Consider the following 17,261-nt stretch of genomic DNA (forward strand, 5'->3'; position numbering starts at 1 on the left):
AAAGATACAGAAATGATTCCCTGAAAACAACGCAGGTCCCTCGGATCCGATCCAACGCGCACACCATGAGGTAATGTGGGGGAGAGAGAGAGAGAAAGAGAGAGAAGGAAAGAAATCACCACATCGAAGGCAGCAGATGATCTCGGGAACACGTGGTCCAGGCCGGTCCGATCGAAGTGTGTGAGTGAGAGCGAGCATGGAGGTGAGAGCGAGCATGGAGGTGAGAGCGAGCATGGAGGTGAGAGCGAAACTCCCCCCTGGTTCCTTGAGAGCCCTTTATGAGTCCCGCCCGACCGCCATCTGCCTATGACTTTTTGGCGTGCCCTGGGGGGGTAGCAGGGGCAGCAGCAATGGCTGCATCCCCTCCCCTCACCGGAGCCAGCTCTTCACCCCAGCGAGGGAGAGCTGGGCCTGCTCCTGCACTGCCCCCGCTGAACCTCAGCACCACAGACAAGCTGGGGCCACAAGGGGGTAGTCCTCAGACAAAATGCGTAAGGCAAAGAGATAAACATAGTCTGACTTTACATTCCACCCCGTGACTTAAACATTTGTCACAGAACTCAGATCGAAAACTCAGGTCCGTGCTGTCCATAGTGGTGACACTGGAGGGGGCAACTTGCTCAGTCAAGCCTGCCGCTGCATCCCCTCCACCCAGCCGCAGCCAGCTCTGAATCCGCAGCCCAATGGGACGAGGTTTAACAAGGCCAAATGCTTTGACCTGCACTTGGGGCACAACAACCCTCTGCAGCTACAGACTAGGAGAAGTCTGGATGGAGAGCTGCCTGGACAAGGACCTGGGGGTGTTGGTTGACAGCGACTGAACATGAGCCAGCAGCGTGCCCAGGTGGCCAAGATGGCCAATGGCATCCTGGCTTTTTTCAGAAACGGTGTGACCAGCAGGTCCAGGGAGGTTATTCTCCCCCTGTACTCAGCACTTCAATCAGCCCAGCCTGGACCATGCAGCTTGGAAGAAGCTGGTGCTGTCATCAATGCGGTGATTGCTTTCCTTCCCCCTGCTCTCCCTTTCCCTCCTCTCCCTCCCGTTGCCTTATGGTGTGTGTGTCAGATCAGATCCGAGGGACCTGGGTTGTGCTTGGGGATTCGTTTCAGTAACTTTGGGTAGTTGCACCCCCGTGCCTCAGCTGCGCATCCCAGTATTTTGGTGGTTTTAGGTTTGACGGAGCCAGAATAAATATTGCTTTTGATTTTCACCCTGGGAGTGACCTTATTGGCCTCTGGATCACCACATAGATAAACGAATCCAATTCCCCCCCAGTCAGGCCTGGACACCATGTTAAGGTTAGGTTTTGGGTTAAGGTTAGGTTTTGGATAGGGCTGGGTTAGGGTCACAGTTTGTTTTAGGTCAGGTTTAGGTAACGGTTAGGGTTAGGGATTATTTAAGGGTAAGGATTAGATTTAGGGTTAGCGTTTGGTTAGGTTTAGGATAGGGTTAGGGTTTGGATCATTATTAGGCTTAGTGTTTGGTTGAGGTTAGGTTTTTGTTTAGGGTTAGGTTTAGGGCTAGGGTTACATTTAGGGTTAGGTTAGGAGTTTGGGGTTATGGTACTTTAGAACATTCATTACTTTTGCCCACTGTTAAGCTGGCAAATATGATTTAATTACAAGTCCATAACGGAGATGACAGCTTTTAAAGCCACCAAAGCCAAGATGTGCCATAATATTCATACAATTACACATAGAATTGTAGCCAATTCCTAATTTTGCGGTTTTGCAACTCTCCTGCAGTAAGTAACAGAAATTTATGCACCTGTGTTACAGAAAGGGAGCAAACCAGTGTTGTGGATGGACTTGTCTGCTATTCTCATGCTCACTGATTACGTCTATGTTAAAAACAACATCAGCACAGGACTGATGTGGGAAGAGAAGCACAAAATGCTACTCAAGAATGTTTGAATCCAGACAGCCCCATAGGTAAGTGGTAATGTTGGACACAAAGTGATACTTTTGCTTGCTAGGGTTGCTTGTGCTTCCGTTAGTCATGGTTTCTGCAGCCACTCACAGAGCGTTGTGATGAGGTCTAATGGGAAAGCTGCCTAACAGCCATAAAAACTGTTACAGGCATCTGCTGCACCAGACAAAGCCCTTTGAGCTTTGCAAGAGACGGGAGGCAGCCGTGGGAGGCTGAGGGGTTAAAGGCAGCCGGTGATTTTATGTCTGGGTGAGTTTTAAAGAAAAGGTAGGCATCACACCGCAAACAAATGTTTATTTTACCACAGAACCATCAGAATCGACAACAGGGCACCTGAGTGCATCTCCACTAATCTATCCCATAACAACACAGGAGCACAATTTTCAAAGACGTGTATTTATACATCTGGTAACCTTTTTTGTCCCCATTACTTAAAGATTAGGAGCTCTTTGGGACACACATACGCACACACACATTAGAGGGAAAAGAAGAGGCAATACAAGTTTTTTGTTGCTGTCAGGAACGGAAAGTGTCAGGTAGTACATCATCGTTTCCTGGTTCCACTGTTGCCACCAGCAGACTTATTGAAACTTCTGCTCATTTGTGGGAAGTGTACAGTTGGCGTTCTTTCAGTAGGGCCATACAGCCCTAAATTCCTGGCTGTAGCTGACTTCCGAAGAGGCTTGACACTGGGGAAAGGATTGAAGACGTGTGGCTTTGTGTTCCCAGTCTGGGGAGATTTAGTCAGGTTTCCACTGTCACTGGATGAACAGGACGACTCTGATAAACGTGGTTGGCCGGACTGATGGGATGTTGACTGAACATCAGGTTTGCTATCTGAGGTGAGTTCCAGTGCTTCCACTTTGAGCTGTACCACTGCCATGTCTGTACTGCTGTCCACTGAGCTTGCCTCAGACGACTGCTGGTCAGCTTTCCGAGTAGTCCTGTCATCCAAACCACCTCCTTCCCTTTCTTCAAAGTCAGATTGTTTGCCAGTCTCCTCCTTTGCCCCGGGACTATTTGTTTTACAGCTCTCACTCTGCTCATCTATCAGTCCTATGGTATCCCCGTAGCCCAGCTGGCCTTTGGCCCTAGCAATGTTCTTTCGATGAACTCGTATGTGAGTACGCCACGGGGAGTTCAGTTTTGTTTTAAGATCTTCTTGGGGAATGGGAGACATCTTCCCTGTAGCATGACTTGGGATGTGAATAACAGCATTTTTGAGAGACCTGTTATTCAATTTCATCTTCTTCCCTAAAAGGAGGTGGTTTATCACTGGGGAATGGTTTACCTGAGAAGGGAGGAGGCTGGTAACTGGCCCTTTGTCTGAAAGAAAGTGTTTAAAAGAAATATTGTATTGTTAAAGATCAAAACAAGTAAATGTTCTAAGGATCCATCACTAAATTTGATGCCTATCTTGAGGTATATCAAACAGTTGTAGGACTAACTTCTATTTGAAAAAAACACAGATAAACAAACAAACAAATGAACCACTGAATTTCTCTTACATCTTGGAGTCGAACACAAAGCTACAACTTCTGTTCTAAGGATTTCCCATCCTCCCTTCCTCCTCCTTACCTATAGGTAAGTCCTCAGCCAGGAATACTACAAAAATAAATCATAACAAAACCAGCTTCTTGATTTTTGAAATTGCACTGTAACTGACAGTTCAACATTAAAATTGGCTTCTGATCTTTCCCCTCTCCTTCATTTCTCTTCCAACTGTAAGAGGCAATTCAGTCCCTGTACAAGGTCAGGCAAATAAGCCTCTCCACAAAGCTTTTGTGACTGGAGAATGAACTAATATATTTTTAGTGGATAAACCACATCAACTCTTCCCTGTTAGGTCTTGTTATTAAACCAGCACAGTAGACTCAGAATTAAGTAATTAGATGACAGTTTGAGTAAACCACAAACCCAGCCCCACATCATAATTAACAAGATTTAAAAGGTTTGGAGGTCAGCAGTTCTTTGGAATCAACATTTTACTGTTTGCACTGTTTCTCCTGGCTGCAGCCTTTGTTCAAAGCAAATACTTCACCAATATTAAAAAAAGAAAAAATTCCTTACAAGTGATGTTAATGTTAACGAAAAGTTGGAGCTCTGTGTATTCAAATGCTCCTGCTAGGACAAGTTTGGACAATCATGCCTGGATAAATTCAGAAGAGTCAGGATAATATGGACCCGCTAGGAATCCACCTGCCGCTTGGTCTGAAGTACACCCATCTCCTCATTTCACTTTTACCAGTGCATCAGTATGTCAATTCCAAGAAGGCCAAAGATTGAAAATTTTTAATCAGAGAGATCAACACAATCCACCCAGATAGCAAAGACACTTTTAAATACCATTGTTCAGCTGGTCCCTGGGACCTAAAAGAATCCCAGGGTCATCATCTTCTGATCCTGACAAAAGAAAAAAAACACATCACCTTCTCATTTACATCACCTTCTGTCTGCAGGAAGCCGTACCCTCTTTACTACAAATGTGTTAGATATTCCATCAGTATCTCTTGTTTTGTCTACCAGGTTACATGTAAAAGAACATTATTTGCCTTGTTCTCCTGTGATGAGGTTAGCTTGTAATAAATCTGTAAATGAAGCACATTTTGATACATTACCTGCTCTGATATATACATGGTGAACCTGCTGTTGCTGCTTCTTCTTTATCCTGGAATATTGCTTTTTCAGTGCATTAACATCAGTGGTCATACGCTCCATCATCATGCTGTTAAAAGCAGCATGATACTCGCTCCGACAAGAGTCTATTGCTCCTGGACTTAATTCTGCAATGTTACTGGAACCCAGACTTTGTTCTTCATTCTGATCTGCACAGTGAGAATAAAGTGGAGATGAGGAGTAAATTGGCATATTCAGGAATCCCACAGATTATCTACACGGAAAGTCTACGTCTGATTCCTGTTGTCTTATTTAACTGTAGTCTTTAAGTAAAAATGTATTATAATATTTACAATATTTAACAAAGCTGCACTATTTATAAGAAGCAATAGCAACGAAGCTGGTGAAGGGGCTGGAGAACAGGCCTTATGAGGAGCGGCTGAGAGAGCTGGGGTTGTTTAGCTTGGAGAAGAGGAGGCTGAGGGAAGACCTCATTGCTCTCTATAACTACCTGAAAGGAGGTTGTGGAGAGGAGGGTGCTGGCCTCTTCTCCCAAGTGACAGGGGACAGGACAAGAGGGAATGGCCTCAAGCTCCACCAGGGGAGGTTTAGGCTGGACATTAGGAAAAAAATTTTCACGGAAAGGGTCATTGGGCACTGGAACAGGCTGCCCAGGGAGGTGGTTGAGTCACCTTCCCTGGAGGTGTTTAAGGCACGGGTGGACGAGGTGCTGAGGGACATGGTTTAGTGTTTGATAGGAATGGTTGGACTCGATGATCTGGTGGGTCTCTTCCAACCTGATTATTCTATGATTCTATATCTAGAACTACTGCTTAAGAATATCAAGGGCTTGACAGGAGTTTAAAAAGTACAAAAATCAATTAATATAGCAATGCAAAGTTACGAGCACAGTTCTTCAATTACCCACATGTACATCAAGCCATCACTAAAGTAATTCAGAAATTGATTATTAAAGACTCTCAGTTGGTCAAAGAGGAGCCTGAGAGCATAAGTTATAAGATACATTCCAGTCAAGCAGGCATGAGATTAAACAACTGACCTTGTGACACCAGCAAGAAGCATCAAGAAACAGTTATAGCACGACAGGACAGGAAGAAAGCTGCTAGTAGCAACAAAAGGGGTATGCACAGATCAGCTGAGGATCACGCAGCCTGAGAGCATCTCTGATCAACAGCTGCAGAGCAACAGCAGCAGTGCAATTTATTTTCACAGCTGTTTCTGAACACTACCAAACTGACACTCCAGGGTCAAGGGGATAATTCTTTTTCAGGGGAGGTGTGTTTATCTTTGGCTTAGTTTGCAACAGCTTTTTAATGTTCTAAACAAGTGCTAGCCTGAAACAGCAGGTAGAGACTTACAGTCCCTCAGGAATGGAAGAGTGAAACACCACAGCAATCAAGAAAATTGCAGCTTATATGTCTCAGCAAAACCAAGCCATAAGAATGAGGATGTAGCAGCTGCTGTTATCTGACTACACCTCTGTCTAGATATTTTGGGGGGTCAGTATGGAGATAAATAACGATAGCCTCCCCCAGGTTATCACAAAATCCCTGTTAATCCAGTACTGTTAAGGCTGCTGCAAGTTACCAAGAGGTCTGCTTTTCTTGAACAGATCAGGATTTTGTTCTACTTGTAGAGCTTGCACAGGTGAATATACAATTCTGTCAGAAATTTTATTTCAATGGGGAGAGATTTGAAAAGTAGTGCCATTTTGTCAGAACACCCTAAACCACACCCAACTTTTTAAAAAAAAAAATGTGAATATACCCAACACATACAATTGCCTGAAGGTTTGGCCAAAAGGGCAGTGAAATGACCTGCAGAATTCACTCGCTGCTGACAGGTTCCAATATCATCCACGTATATGCTAATAAAGGTCAATATTATTTATTCCATGTACACTCTCCAGAAGATGCTGACTACCTCACAGCTTTCTTGGAAATAAGCATGGATTTAGGGTGGACATTTTCCCAAACACATACTCCTTATTTTGTGGGTGGGAAACACTATGGGGTTTGTTTTTTAACCATCACTGTAGCCAAATCCTTAACATGCCCTGTCATTTATTGTATACATGCAGCTGCAAACTTGACTTCGAAGACAGCTTCACAGACCACAGAGCAAGTCATTCAGTACCTTGTTGCATGTCTTTGTGAATATAAAATACTATTTTCGAAGCAGCTTTCACAGGGGAAGCTACCTACAATTTCTGCAGGGTCATGCAGATTTAACTGTGTTTTCCAAAATGAACAAAAGCACTTTTACCTTTCATCTGTTTTTGGTATTTTTGGAGCTCAGGCACCAAAAACCCACTTAAGGGTCCAAGACAGCCAATTGCATTGGCAATTGAGTCATCATCGTCTTGGTCATTCTCCTCATCACTGTCTCTGGTTCTGCCCAGCCTTCTGTCAAATGAGAACACAGAAGAAAGAGCCATTCTTAATACGATCATTACCAAACATCTTTGTCTTCTTTAAGAGCATACAAGGGAGGATGCCACCTGCATTTTCACTATCTGTGCAGGGTAAACAATAACCCTATATGCCGTATGCAGTGCATTTCAAACTTACCCTGAAAATGAAGTTGATTTTACTGCCGCAGGGAAAGGAGTAATGTTGTATGTGTATTTCTCCCTTAATTCTGCCAGTTGTGGGAAGGGAAACTGAGCCATGGTATAAACAGTCTAGGGGGGGAAAAAATGCAGCTTTTAAAATTGCAAGATTTTAAGATTTCTCCATGAACAGACTTTCACAGCCTTATAGAATTAAAGGCTGCACATTCTCATGTGCTGTAGAGAAAATAGAAATGGTCTAGTTTTATGAATCAGTCAGTATTTCCTCTAAGAAAAATGAAGACAAATGCACTAGAAAGATACATGGTTGAGGAGGAGAGAGGAGGAGGAGAGAGGAGGAGGAGAGAGGAGGAGGAGAGAGGAGGAGGAGAGAGGAGGAGGAGAGAGGAGGAGGAGAGAGGAGGAGAGAAACAGATAACATGAGATGTAGGGCCCTTTTCAACTCTCGTATTTATTTAATAATCATTGTCAAACCTCTCCTTGCCAGCATACTGGAAATCCTCCTTCTCCAGCTACGATTCCAGCTACATGAATGCATCACTGATGTTTTGAGGAGCTTCCAGAAGACCTACATTTTTGCTCAAGTATTCAACAAGGTACTGATGTGAGTGTAGATAGGAAGGAGCAGATGGACTGTTAACAGATCCATTACTTCACCCGAGCAGCCCCAAGAGCTGCTGTGAAGGAAATCATCACAAAAGTTACCAAAAGAAGAACCCAGCATTACCCAGCTAACTTTTCTCCTCTCAGTTTTTGGGTTTGATGGTTGTTTGGTGGGTTTTTTTGGTAGGTGGTGGTTGTTTCTTTTTAGAAGAAATTTGTTCCATGGTGAACAAAGAAAACTCTCTGCAACTCTAACATGTAATCCCTATAACCTAAAAGAAAGCCATAAAAAAATAATGTTTTATTTACTCCAGTACTCGGAGTTAAAGAAGGTAAATAGTTGCAAATTAATTTGCTTTCAGCATTATCTTTGCTTTCAGTAATTTTTGTAATAACAGAATGTGTGTCACCAGGTGACTTGCCATAAAGACACATCATATTCATTGCAATATCACTGATGATTTGTTCCTACCTGTTTTAGTTGCCTTTTTTCTCCTGCTTTTGGACACTGACAACTATTCAGGACTTTCAGATAACTGACACACAATTCATTGGGAGTCTCAGTTTCAGAAGTAAAAAGAAAAAAATAGCTGAAATATTTTTCACAGTTTCTCTGAAAAATCATAGCTTTTCCCCATCTTGAAAATTAAATGCCTTCTGAAAGACAGCAACATAAAAATTTCGTCTTAGCTATGGCAAGAAATCTTCACTTATATATTCTTTTACTCCTGTGCTAGTAAGTGACATTTTCATCTGAGGACAAATGGCCTCGATTAAGATGAAAGGAACCATTTCCATATAATCCATTCTTGAACCATGCCTTGCGTGTGCTAAATACACGAGGGAAAACTGCAAACATGAATTCAGTACTAGACCTTTCCTAACTGAAGAAGAGAAAAAAAAAATGTTTCATCAATGGCAACGGGGAGCAGGAAGGACACTCCTGGCTGGATCAGGCACAAGGCAACAGTGCAGCTCAAAAGGCTTCTGAGTGAAAATGCTTTTACAGTTCAAGCCATGCACAGACTCTAAGGCAAGGAGAACACCTACAAAAATCCAGAGCATGAACCGAGGCTTTGCCACTCTGTGAAACTACAGCGCTGCTGTGAAAGACAAATATTTTCTAGGGCCAGAACAAGTGATATCCTGGCAGTCTACCAGACAAAGGAATGTTATGATCTGGAGAAAGACCTACCTCCAGCCCAATGTGTCTGCCTGCTTGTTTGATCTCCACCACATTCTCCTGAGTTTTTTTCCCCATACGTCTCAACTCTCCCCCTTCATAGAGAAGGAGGTGTGTCTGGAATTTATTTCTCCTCTTTATGTCTACAGCCTTTTCGGGTAACTTGTTCCATATGTCAGTTACCCTGTAAGTGAAACAGTTGACCCTGAGTCCTCCATTTACTCCTTGCACCTACTGTTTTAGATTATGCTTTTAGCTTTTGCCTGTCTCCAGTCTGTGTCTCTTCCAGATCCTGTGTGATTTCTTTAATTTAGCATACACATTTTTAGTTTAATTACTTGTTGCCAGATTATAACTGGAGCATCACTTGCCATCTGGCTAAGAGATCGACAAATGCTGGTGCAAGATCCACTGCACATTAAAAAAAGTATTGGCAATCAACACCTGTGGTGTCGTTCTCACAGCAATGCTTCAGTGTCAAGGAATGTCGTTCCTAGTTTGTACACAGCCCTGGGTGCCACTTGATTAATTCTCATGAAACTTTGCCAGTGGGAAATAGCCTACACATAAGAAACATGATGCAGCCAAACTTATCTTATACGTGGTCGTAGGGGACAGATTCTGGGAACAAGAAAAGACAACAAGGAAAAAAACAAACTCTTCTCCCCTTAAATCAGTAGCAGTTATCAATCCTTTTCCTTAGTCTAAAAATGCAAAGCCATCTACACCCTCAGCAGAATACCATGCAGAAGAGCTGTGGCTTCCATAAGAGGCCAAGCAATTTTGTCTTTGCAGATCGCTCAAACATTTATGTCAAGAGCTGCTCCACACTGGTTTAAGGTTTTTCTCTCTTTTCACTTTCACTAGGAAAGCAAAATAAAAACCAAACCCAAAAGAAAACAAAGTGCTACTCAAGCAGAAAGTTAACAGTGAATACCATCAGATCAGGGAAACTGTCTACGGGAGACAGTCTAAAATGCTCAGGTGCTACAGAGAGATTAATGCCTCTTCGCCTCTACCACAGTAAACACACAGGGGTCTCTCTCCTTTTCCTGTTTGCTTCTCATCTCCTTTACACTGCAAAGTTTCTAGGAGTGCAAACTGAAATAGTTTAACTGCCTATTAAAAATGCTTGCTTTCTGAGAAGGCATGAAAGCCTGTACTCAATCTAACACATGCTGTTTGGAAAATCTGCAGACACCTGGCATACAGCCTTCTGTCTCCACATTAGAGCCAAAGTTTATGAGACAGCCAATAAAATTACAATACTGAATACTGTATCTTTTTAATTTCTAGTACTGAATATATATCTGGTGTAGCACCTGATATCTATGGCTCTTCCCTTTATTTATCTATACTGTTCAGTCTGAAAAAGGAGGAAGCTGCAGGCTTGATCACTTGCTTGCTTCTCCAAACCCTCCACACTCCCCTCAGCATAACATTGTAAAAACCTTTGCCATGCAAAGGCAAAATCTGCAAAAGCTTCAAGCTCTCAATCTAAAGTACATGTACTATCAGCATGAGAGGGAGGAAGGCATTTTTAATTACAAACTTGCACCAGCTATACATGGTGGTGGAGAGAACAAGGACGAGTCCTCTGATCTACTTTAGACATCTGCTCTGTCAAAGCTTTCCCCTGAAAGATCACCATACCTCCCTCCTCTAACTCCCAAAGGGAACAGGACTTTTAGAGTGCAATTTGTTTTCTAGTGGTGGAGAAGTGCCTGTTCCTCTTTGCTGGCTTAAGTGAGCCTGGAGAGGTAGTTTACATGCAAATGTAAACGTCATGCAAGTCTAAAGAAAAGAGTTGATTGCCACCAGCAGCCCTTACTGAAATGCAGAGAGAAGGCAGCATAGGATACTAATCCTCACCTGCAGCAGGATGCCAACCCTTGAACCACCTTGTAAAAAGTAAATTCATCATTTTGATTTTGACTGGGGGGGGATGTGGTAAATTATTTTCTTTTTAGAACAAGGCAGTCTAAACATTCGCCTCTCACTGACTCTCCTGAAAAAGCCTAAAACCATTTAAAACCCAGTGTCTTCAAGCAGTGAGGTTCTTTTCATTAATGCAATAGCTCATATTTCTTTATTTTATTTTCCCATGCAGAGGAGTTCTCAAAATGCAGCAGGGGGGAACATAGTGGTATTCACATTCCCTGACGGTAAACACTTGTAGTGCCTAATTCTCTCCACTTAGCATAAAGAGAGCCTAGAAAACGTCGGATGGAGATGGCTACACTGCCAGAGCCTGTTTTGACTTGAAGGATGCTGTCTAAACTATCGTGTGGTTTCTTCAACTGAGTGGACACAAATAAAACAGGAACACTACATCTCTGTGCAGAAAACATAAACCTGCCATGTTTTCCACATCAAAGGCAATGCTCTTCTACTTTAACGCTCCTGTCAGTGTCACGGAATACAAGAGCACACTATGAATACACATATACTTTGCACCAAGTGTTTATTTTTTGCCGAAGCACAAAAAGACTGCTAATTTAATATACTTGTAATTGCGATAGTCAAAGAACCCAAAAGGATCTTTCCATCCCTCCAACCAATAAGTTACCTATGCTTTATCTTCTATTACACACATTGTCAAAGAAAGGAATCCACACCAGGTCAGCCTTCCCAATGCTATTCTTTGTCACAAATGCCATATCTTGATATTTAATTGCACTTGAGACCAGGAACCGAAACCCAATGAACATGAGAAGGCATCAGCTTGGGCCACCCTCCTTGCACATCCTCAATACGTGAACTGCCTTGTGAGAAACCCTAACACTTATTTTAAAATCACGCAGTACCTCTGACCAGCTGCATATCTACTTCTGAAGCAAACAAAGCCACAGTCCTCACATCCTTTTTTCCCAGAGCTTCCACATTAAACAACAGAAACAACAAAAGCCAAAAATCTGAAATTGATCCTTTACTTCAGAGCAGTACTTCACCAGACAATGGAAGTGTATTATCCCAGTCAGTAATGGCTAACAGAAGTCAACTGCTAACTACTGAACACATCCAACTTCGTTTACTGAGACTGACAATGTTTTCCTTCCCCTAAATCAGATAAAATATTTCAAAGGTATTATGTGCTCTGTGTTTGCACCCATTTAATCACCATACTCCAGCTCCCGGAAAATAACATTCCAGAACTGAAGCGTGAAATCTTTATAAAACATCTAAGTAGACAACACCTCAAGGATATCAGAAAAAAAAAAAAACAACCTGTGAGTGCAAATCAATACAATTATGTCTGTAATACTGAGGGCCCTTCCCTTTCCCAGAACAATGTGGATCTTTGTTCCTATACAAAGACATAAGCTCCAAGAATCCAGGGACGGTAATTATCTACAAATGTTTTTGTTTATAGTTCACTGACAACTGTTCGTGGCTTTTTTTTTTTTTTTAAATCACGAAGGATATTTTTCCCTATCTCACTTGATAAACTCTTGTCTCCTACAGCATCTGCACAAGGAAAGGGACACAATGTAATAAATAACTGGCCAAAACATAAAAATAAAACAAAAGAACACTCTAAAAATTATGACTACTACAAGATTTTGCATCTCATTTGCGTAAATCCAGTTGGGCATTATAACACAACAAACTTTCAACTGTCAACATACAACCAATTTACAATCAAATGGAGCCTAGTGGTTCTCTATACTTAATGCACAAGATAAGATTTTAGCTTTTACTGCAGGTCATCTACTTGTTTCATTGACAAGCTAGCTCAACTCAGTTAATCTCAAACTTTCCTTCTTGGGAGAGTTTAGGTTTCTGCAGTATTTGAACAAGCATATAATTTGTTAGAAATCAGCACCTGAAGGATGCACAGAAAACATGAACAATAATTATATCACAATTACTCACCTGCATGAGTTCATTGCTGTCAATCAGATTGTCTTCCAGCATCTCCTGAGTCAGCTTGCCCATGGCACTGTAAAACTCATCTGCAGTTTCACAACACTCTATTTGCCTACATCAAAACACATGTTCTTGTTGGTTTTTTTACTTTACTTCCGCATATAATTACATATCTCCAAATCAAATCTGAATCATAAAATATGCACTTCCATTTGTCCCCTTAACTCTTCAAATAACAAAACTGTGCACATCACATTGGAAATGCTGATGGAATAAAAGGATCTAATCAGGACTAATCACAGCTCATTGTCCTGACTGCTAATGATAAAGGATTCATGCATATCCATATAGGTTATTCCCTCTGCCCCTTTCACTTCTACATGAATATCAATAGCACCGTAGCCCCCTATGAGCACAAGGCAGCTCTCCCATCAGCCTGAAAATGAAGCATCAAGACTTCTTGACTGCCTCTTCACCCATTCTTCACCATACACCAAATGGCTGAATTCACTGGTTGAACTGCCTTTTTGTCAGACAGGAATATATTCGCTGGCCAAAAATTATTCCACTGGAGTAAGTGAGGTATAGGTGTACTTGTAGATGTCATTGTATTCAAAACAGCTGAGCTCACATAAAACAGAATGAAGGAAAATTCACTCATATCCTGCATATTTGTGAATGTTGTTTCTAAATCTGAGGTGCAGATTCGTCTGGTTTGGGTGCTTTTGTTGGAGTGGCAATGTTATTTTGTTCTTTTTTCCCTGTCCACATTTTTCTTTAAATTTCTAAAACCACAGAATCACCTACAGTGTCAGCTAGACAAAAAGAAATATGAGTAATATGCTTTTGTTTGCTGCTATTCTACATACATTAGGGTAGCCATTGAACAACTTCTACAATCAAATGGAAAATTTGTTTTACTTCTATCTCCAAAAAACTGCAATTCTGGCTACATGTTATATCTTCCCCTGTAAAATGATCTAAAGAGCATACGGCCTTTTTTTCTTAAGGATTAGAGGAGGAAGCTTCAGTGTCTATAGGGAACAACCTCTGAACTAGAAAACTCCTATAGAAAACACAGTTTAGCTAAAAGAATGATTAAGTAGTTACAAAAAAAAAAAAAAAAGTAGAAGCAATGGGTACGTAGGCAGTTATCACAAACTGGCTGCTTACCTTTCCCAATACCTTCAGTCTCTCATGACCTCCACATACTGCTTTCCCTCCTGCACCTATTTTTACCTCCCCATTCCTTCAGTCTTACTCAAAACAGAAGTATGATTGAACCGCTCACACTTTAGGAAAAGCACATCTCACCCCATTTTCCTATCTAGAAAGTCTTGAGAAGTATGAAGATCACGAGACCATCATCACTGTTTCGGTCCCCATTTCTTTAAATGCCCCCTATACTATTTCTAGCAGAGAAGGAAGAGGAACAAAATCACACTCCTCTCCCAGCAAAAAACCCAGCGCCTGATATTTTACTTCCTCATCTCATTTGATGTCATTAATCACAAGTTTACTGAATTTCAGTTCTTGCTCAGTTTTAGCAACTCATCATCTTTTAAATCTCTAGTTATCACACCAGTGCCCCTTTCTATTAATTGCCCCCAGATCTGCCAGACCTTCTCCCATTCCCCCCAAATAAGCACTACAATGTGTGCAGTGTGATCAGCTTATTCTTTTGGATATATTCTTGTAGATCTCTTCATTCTCTTTCTTCCAGTTTTTATAAAATATGTTTCATTTTTGCTTTAAGTTTTACAGTAAAGTCTTCAAAGCAGTGACTTCCTTTTTCATCATGTTGTGAGTTGGCACATTTTTAATTACAGCTTTTAAGTGCACAGAGACCGACTGCAAAAGGACCTTTTATCTAAAGGTATGGTACAAAGTATTAAAGCACAGTTGGACTACATACAGCCTAATCCTAATGCAAATTATTCACACAATTTTCACTCACTAACTGAATAAATAAAGCTCTTAGGAAATTATTATTCTAATTATTATTCTTCAGATTAAATATTAAATATACTAAACAAACTCTCTCACAATGCTACTGGCCTGCACCACAAATTTATTTGGAAAGAAAAAAGAAATAAAACTTCCAAGAGAGAGCTGAACATAAATCCCAGTGGTTCTGTCACAGGTAAAATGACAGTGAGCATTCATGGCCATCACAAGAAAAATTTGATGCAGCTGCTGATGCCAGATGAAAAAAGTTTCCAGCTGAACTGTTCAACCCATCAGAACTCACACCTTCCACATAATTCAGTGACAAAACTCTTTTCTCCAGGAGTACTGTACACTCTTTCGAATGCAAATATTTGCTATGACAACAGAGGCATTTAGAAGAACTAATCATCTCTTGTGTTTTGTCCTACACGGTGCATATCGAGGGCCATAAAGAATGTTGATAGAAACCTGGCTAGAACGTTCTTTAAAAGCAGAGAATTTCGGGAAAATTTGTTTGCAGGCCTTAGAAGAAAACAATCATGTAACACTGAATTCTTCCCTTAGGTCTAGCCAATGGGCTCAAATCCATAAGTCTCCTGAAGCAAAAATAAGAAAATTGACATCCCCAGCTTCAGGAACCCAATTAAACTAGGCAGTCACTCTCAGGTCACTCTTTGTATCTTTCCACAGATTATTTACCAGCTCCCTCGGTAGTTCATGTTCTGGCAAGTCCAACCAACCTTTTAGCATAGCATGAAGACATTATACACATACATTGCAAACAACTGGAGACATTTCCTGCAGCAAGTGTCAATTAATTATCATGCCTGTTCTGACACAATGACAAAAGAACACGGTTTTGCCAGAGAGGCACTTTGTGCAGCTTTCTCAAAGCAAAATCATTCTCCTGAAAGATTGCATCTTGTTTAGAATTGAGAACATTCTCTTCAGAACAAGGTAAGCTACACACATCGCTCACACTGAAAACAAAAATCAGATGAAAATGACACTTACTCTCCTAACTTTGCCCAGATAGCCAAAGCTACTCTCAGTATAATTTCAGAGCCTTCAAAGAATACTGAATCCCATATCTTCAGAACTGTATGGTTAGGCAGACAAGTGGCAAAGAGGGTCAGAAACCACTGCATTGTGAAGACATTTGTAAGTGGGGGTTCATAGCCTCCTGAAATAAAAAAATAAAAAAAAATGCTTTAAGTAATTGTAGTTTACTGTTAATTTTACACAGAGTATAAACCACACACTGAAATCCACCAGAAATTGTAGTACCTCTGTTATTGCTCAAAACTTACTTAGCCTGCAGCTGTCCAAAGATAAGCTGAGTAAAAAACAGTGGAAAAACTACATACTTAACTCACCTTCCATTCTGCTGCACTGCAAAAAGGTCTAAGTAGCAGCACTGATTCTGGACTGCAAAACTTGGAAAACACCACCACACTTTCTTTTTTACCTTATAAAGATTTTTTTTTCCTTCCCTAAAGATACAAGCTAAAAGCTTTTATATATTAAAAAAAAAAACAAACAAAAAAACCCCAAACCAAAGTAAACTTCCCCTCCCAAATAAACCCAAAATGCTGCATTTCTTCAGAAACTAAGGGTATAAGTCTTCATCTACATAAAGGTTAAAGAGACTGTCTCTGTAAAGTCTCATCTATTATTTTAAAATCCGGATGTACTGACAGCTTAGAAGAACTGTAACGTTCAGTTTTCCTTTTGGCTTGTCAAATTTCAAACAAGATACGGCATTTCATCCTGAAACTCTGAAGCTTTACATTCTTGTTATGCTCACAGAACACTGTGCATCTTAGTATCAACTGATGCACTGAAGGCCACGACCAATGAGGCTGCTGCCTGTGAAAATGCTTTCAAAGAGCAAATACTTCCTTGATAGCCTTTCTTTGGTTTGATACAGTTTGGGCACAGTCACGGTTTATGGAACACACTTTTCTAAGATAAGACTCAGTGTGCACTTTGCTTCCAGACTGAAAAAAAACCCAAAACCAAGCAACACTAAAAACACCACCCTCCCCCAAACACTCCCAAATAAAAGAGCTGCATGTCTTTTATAGGAAAGGAAAAGTCTGGAGGGAATGATATAACAGAAAAAAAAAAAAAAATCACAGTGCAAAGCTTTTTTCCAGGTAGCAACCCAAGATGGACTTCTGAATTTTGTATCTGTGTATCACCAAATACAAAATTTGTATGAACAAATAGTAACCAGGCACCATTTGCTCCCATGTAGTAACTTTTCCCAGAAAAATAAGCTAGAAATTAAGGAGCAGTGGGAGGACAGGTATCTTGAGCTAAGGCAAGAAACAACCTTTTCAAGGCAGACCTTGTACTAAGGTGTGTGTGACAGCGATGTCACTCCATACATTTTAACCCCCTGCCAACATGACTCTGCTTGGTGGAACCAAATTATTTCCCCTTATTTTCCCCCCCTGAGAGTGTCACCTATTTATATTAAGGAAACCATCCTCTTTCACCTTAATAAATTA

At 41.1% G+C, this 17,261-nt stretch overlaps 1 protein-coding gene across 4 annotated transcripts in view; it reads right to left on the minus strand.

Annotated features, from left to right (window-relative positions):
- Positions 1 to 2,101: 2,101 nt before the first annotated feature.
- The window catches only part of TBC1D30 (TBC1 domain family member 30), a 58,948-nt gene continuing 43,788 nt past the window's right edge, over positions 2,102 to 17,261 (minus strand). For 2 of the 4 annotated variants that reach the window (XM_069853068.1, XM_069853083.1), the window contains 7 exons: positions 15,760 to 15,928; positions 12,802 to 12,907; positions 7,138 to 7,250; positions 6,833 to 6,972; positions 4,549 to 4,755; positions 4,277 to 4,333; positions 2,102 to 3,256 (listed from right to left, as the gene is read on the minus strand). In XM_069853068.1, coding sequence (XP_069709169.1) covers positions 2,475 to 3,256; positions 4,277 to 4,333; positions 4,549 to 4,755; positions 6,833 to 6,972; positions 7,138 to 7,250; positions 12,802 to 12,907; positions 15,760 to 15,928 — 1,574 coding nt within the window. In that variant the 3' untranslated portion in view covers positions 2,102 to 2,474. The remainder of the gene's footprint in view (positions 3,257 to 4,276; positions 4,334 to 4,548; positions 4,756 to 6,832; positions 6,973 to 7,137; positions 7,251 to 12,801; positions 12,908 to 15,759; positions 15,929 to 17,261) is intronic. The other 2 variants (XM_069853076.1, XM_069853089.1) reach the window with 1 other exon arrangement.

Source organism: Phaenicophaeus curvirostris, chromosome 1, assembly GCF_032191515.1.
Source record: "Phaenicophaeus curvirostris isolate KB17595 chromosome 1, BPBGC_Pcur_1.0, whole genome shotgun sequence".
Taxonomy (NCBI): Eukaryota; Metazoa; Chordata; class Aves; order Cuculiformes; family Cuculidae; genus Phaenicophaeus; species Phaenicophaeus curvirostris.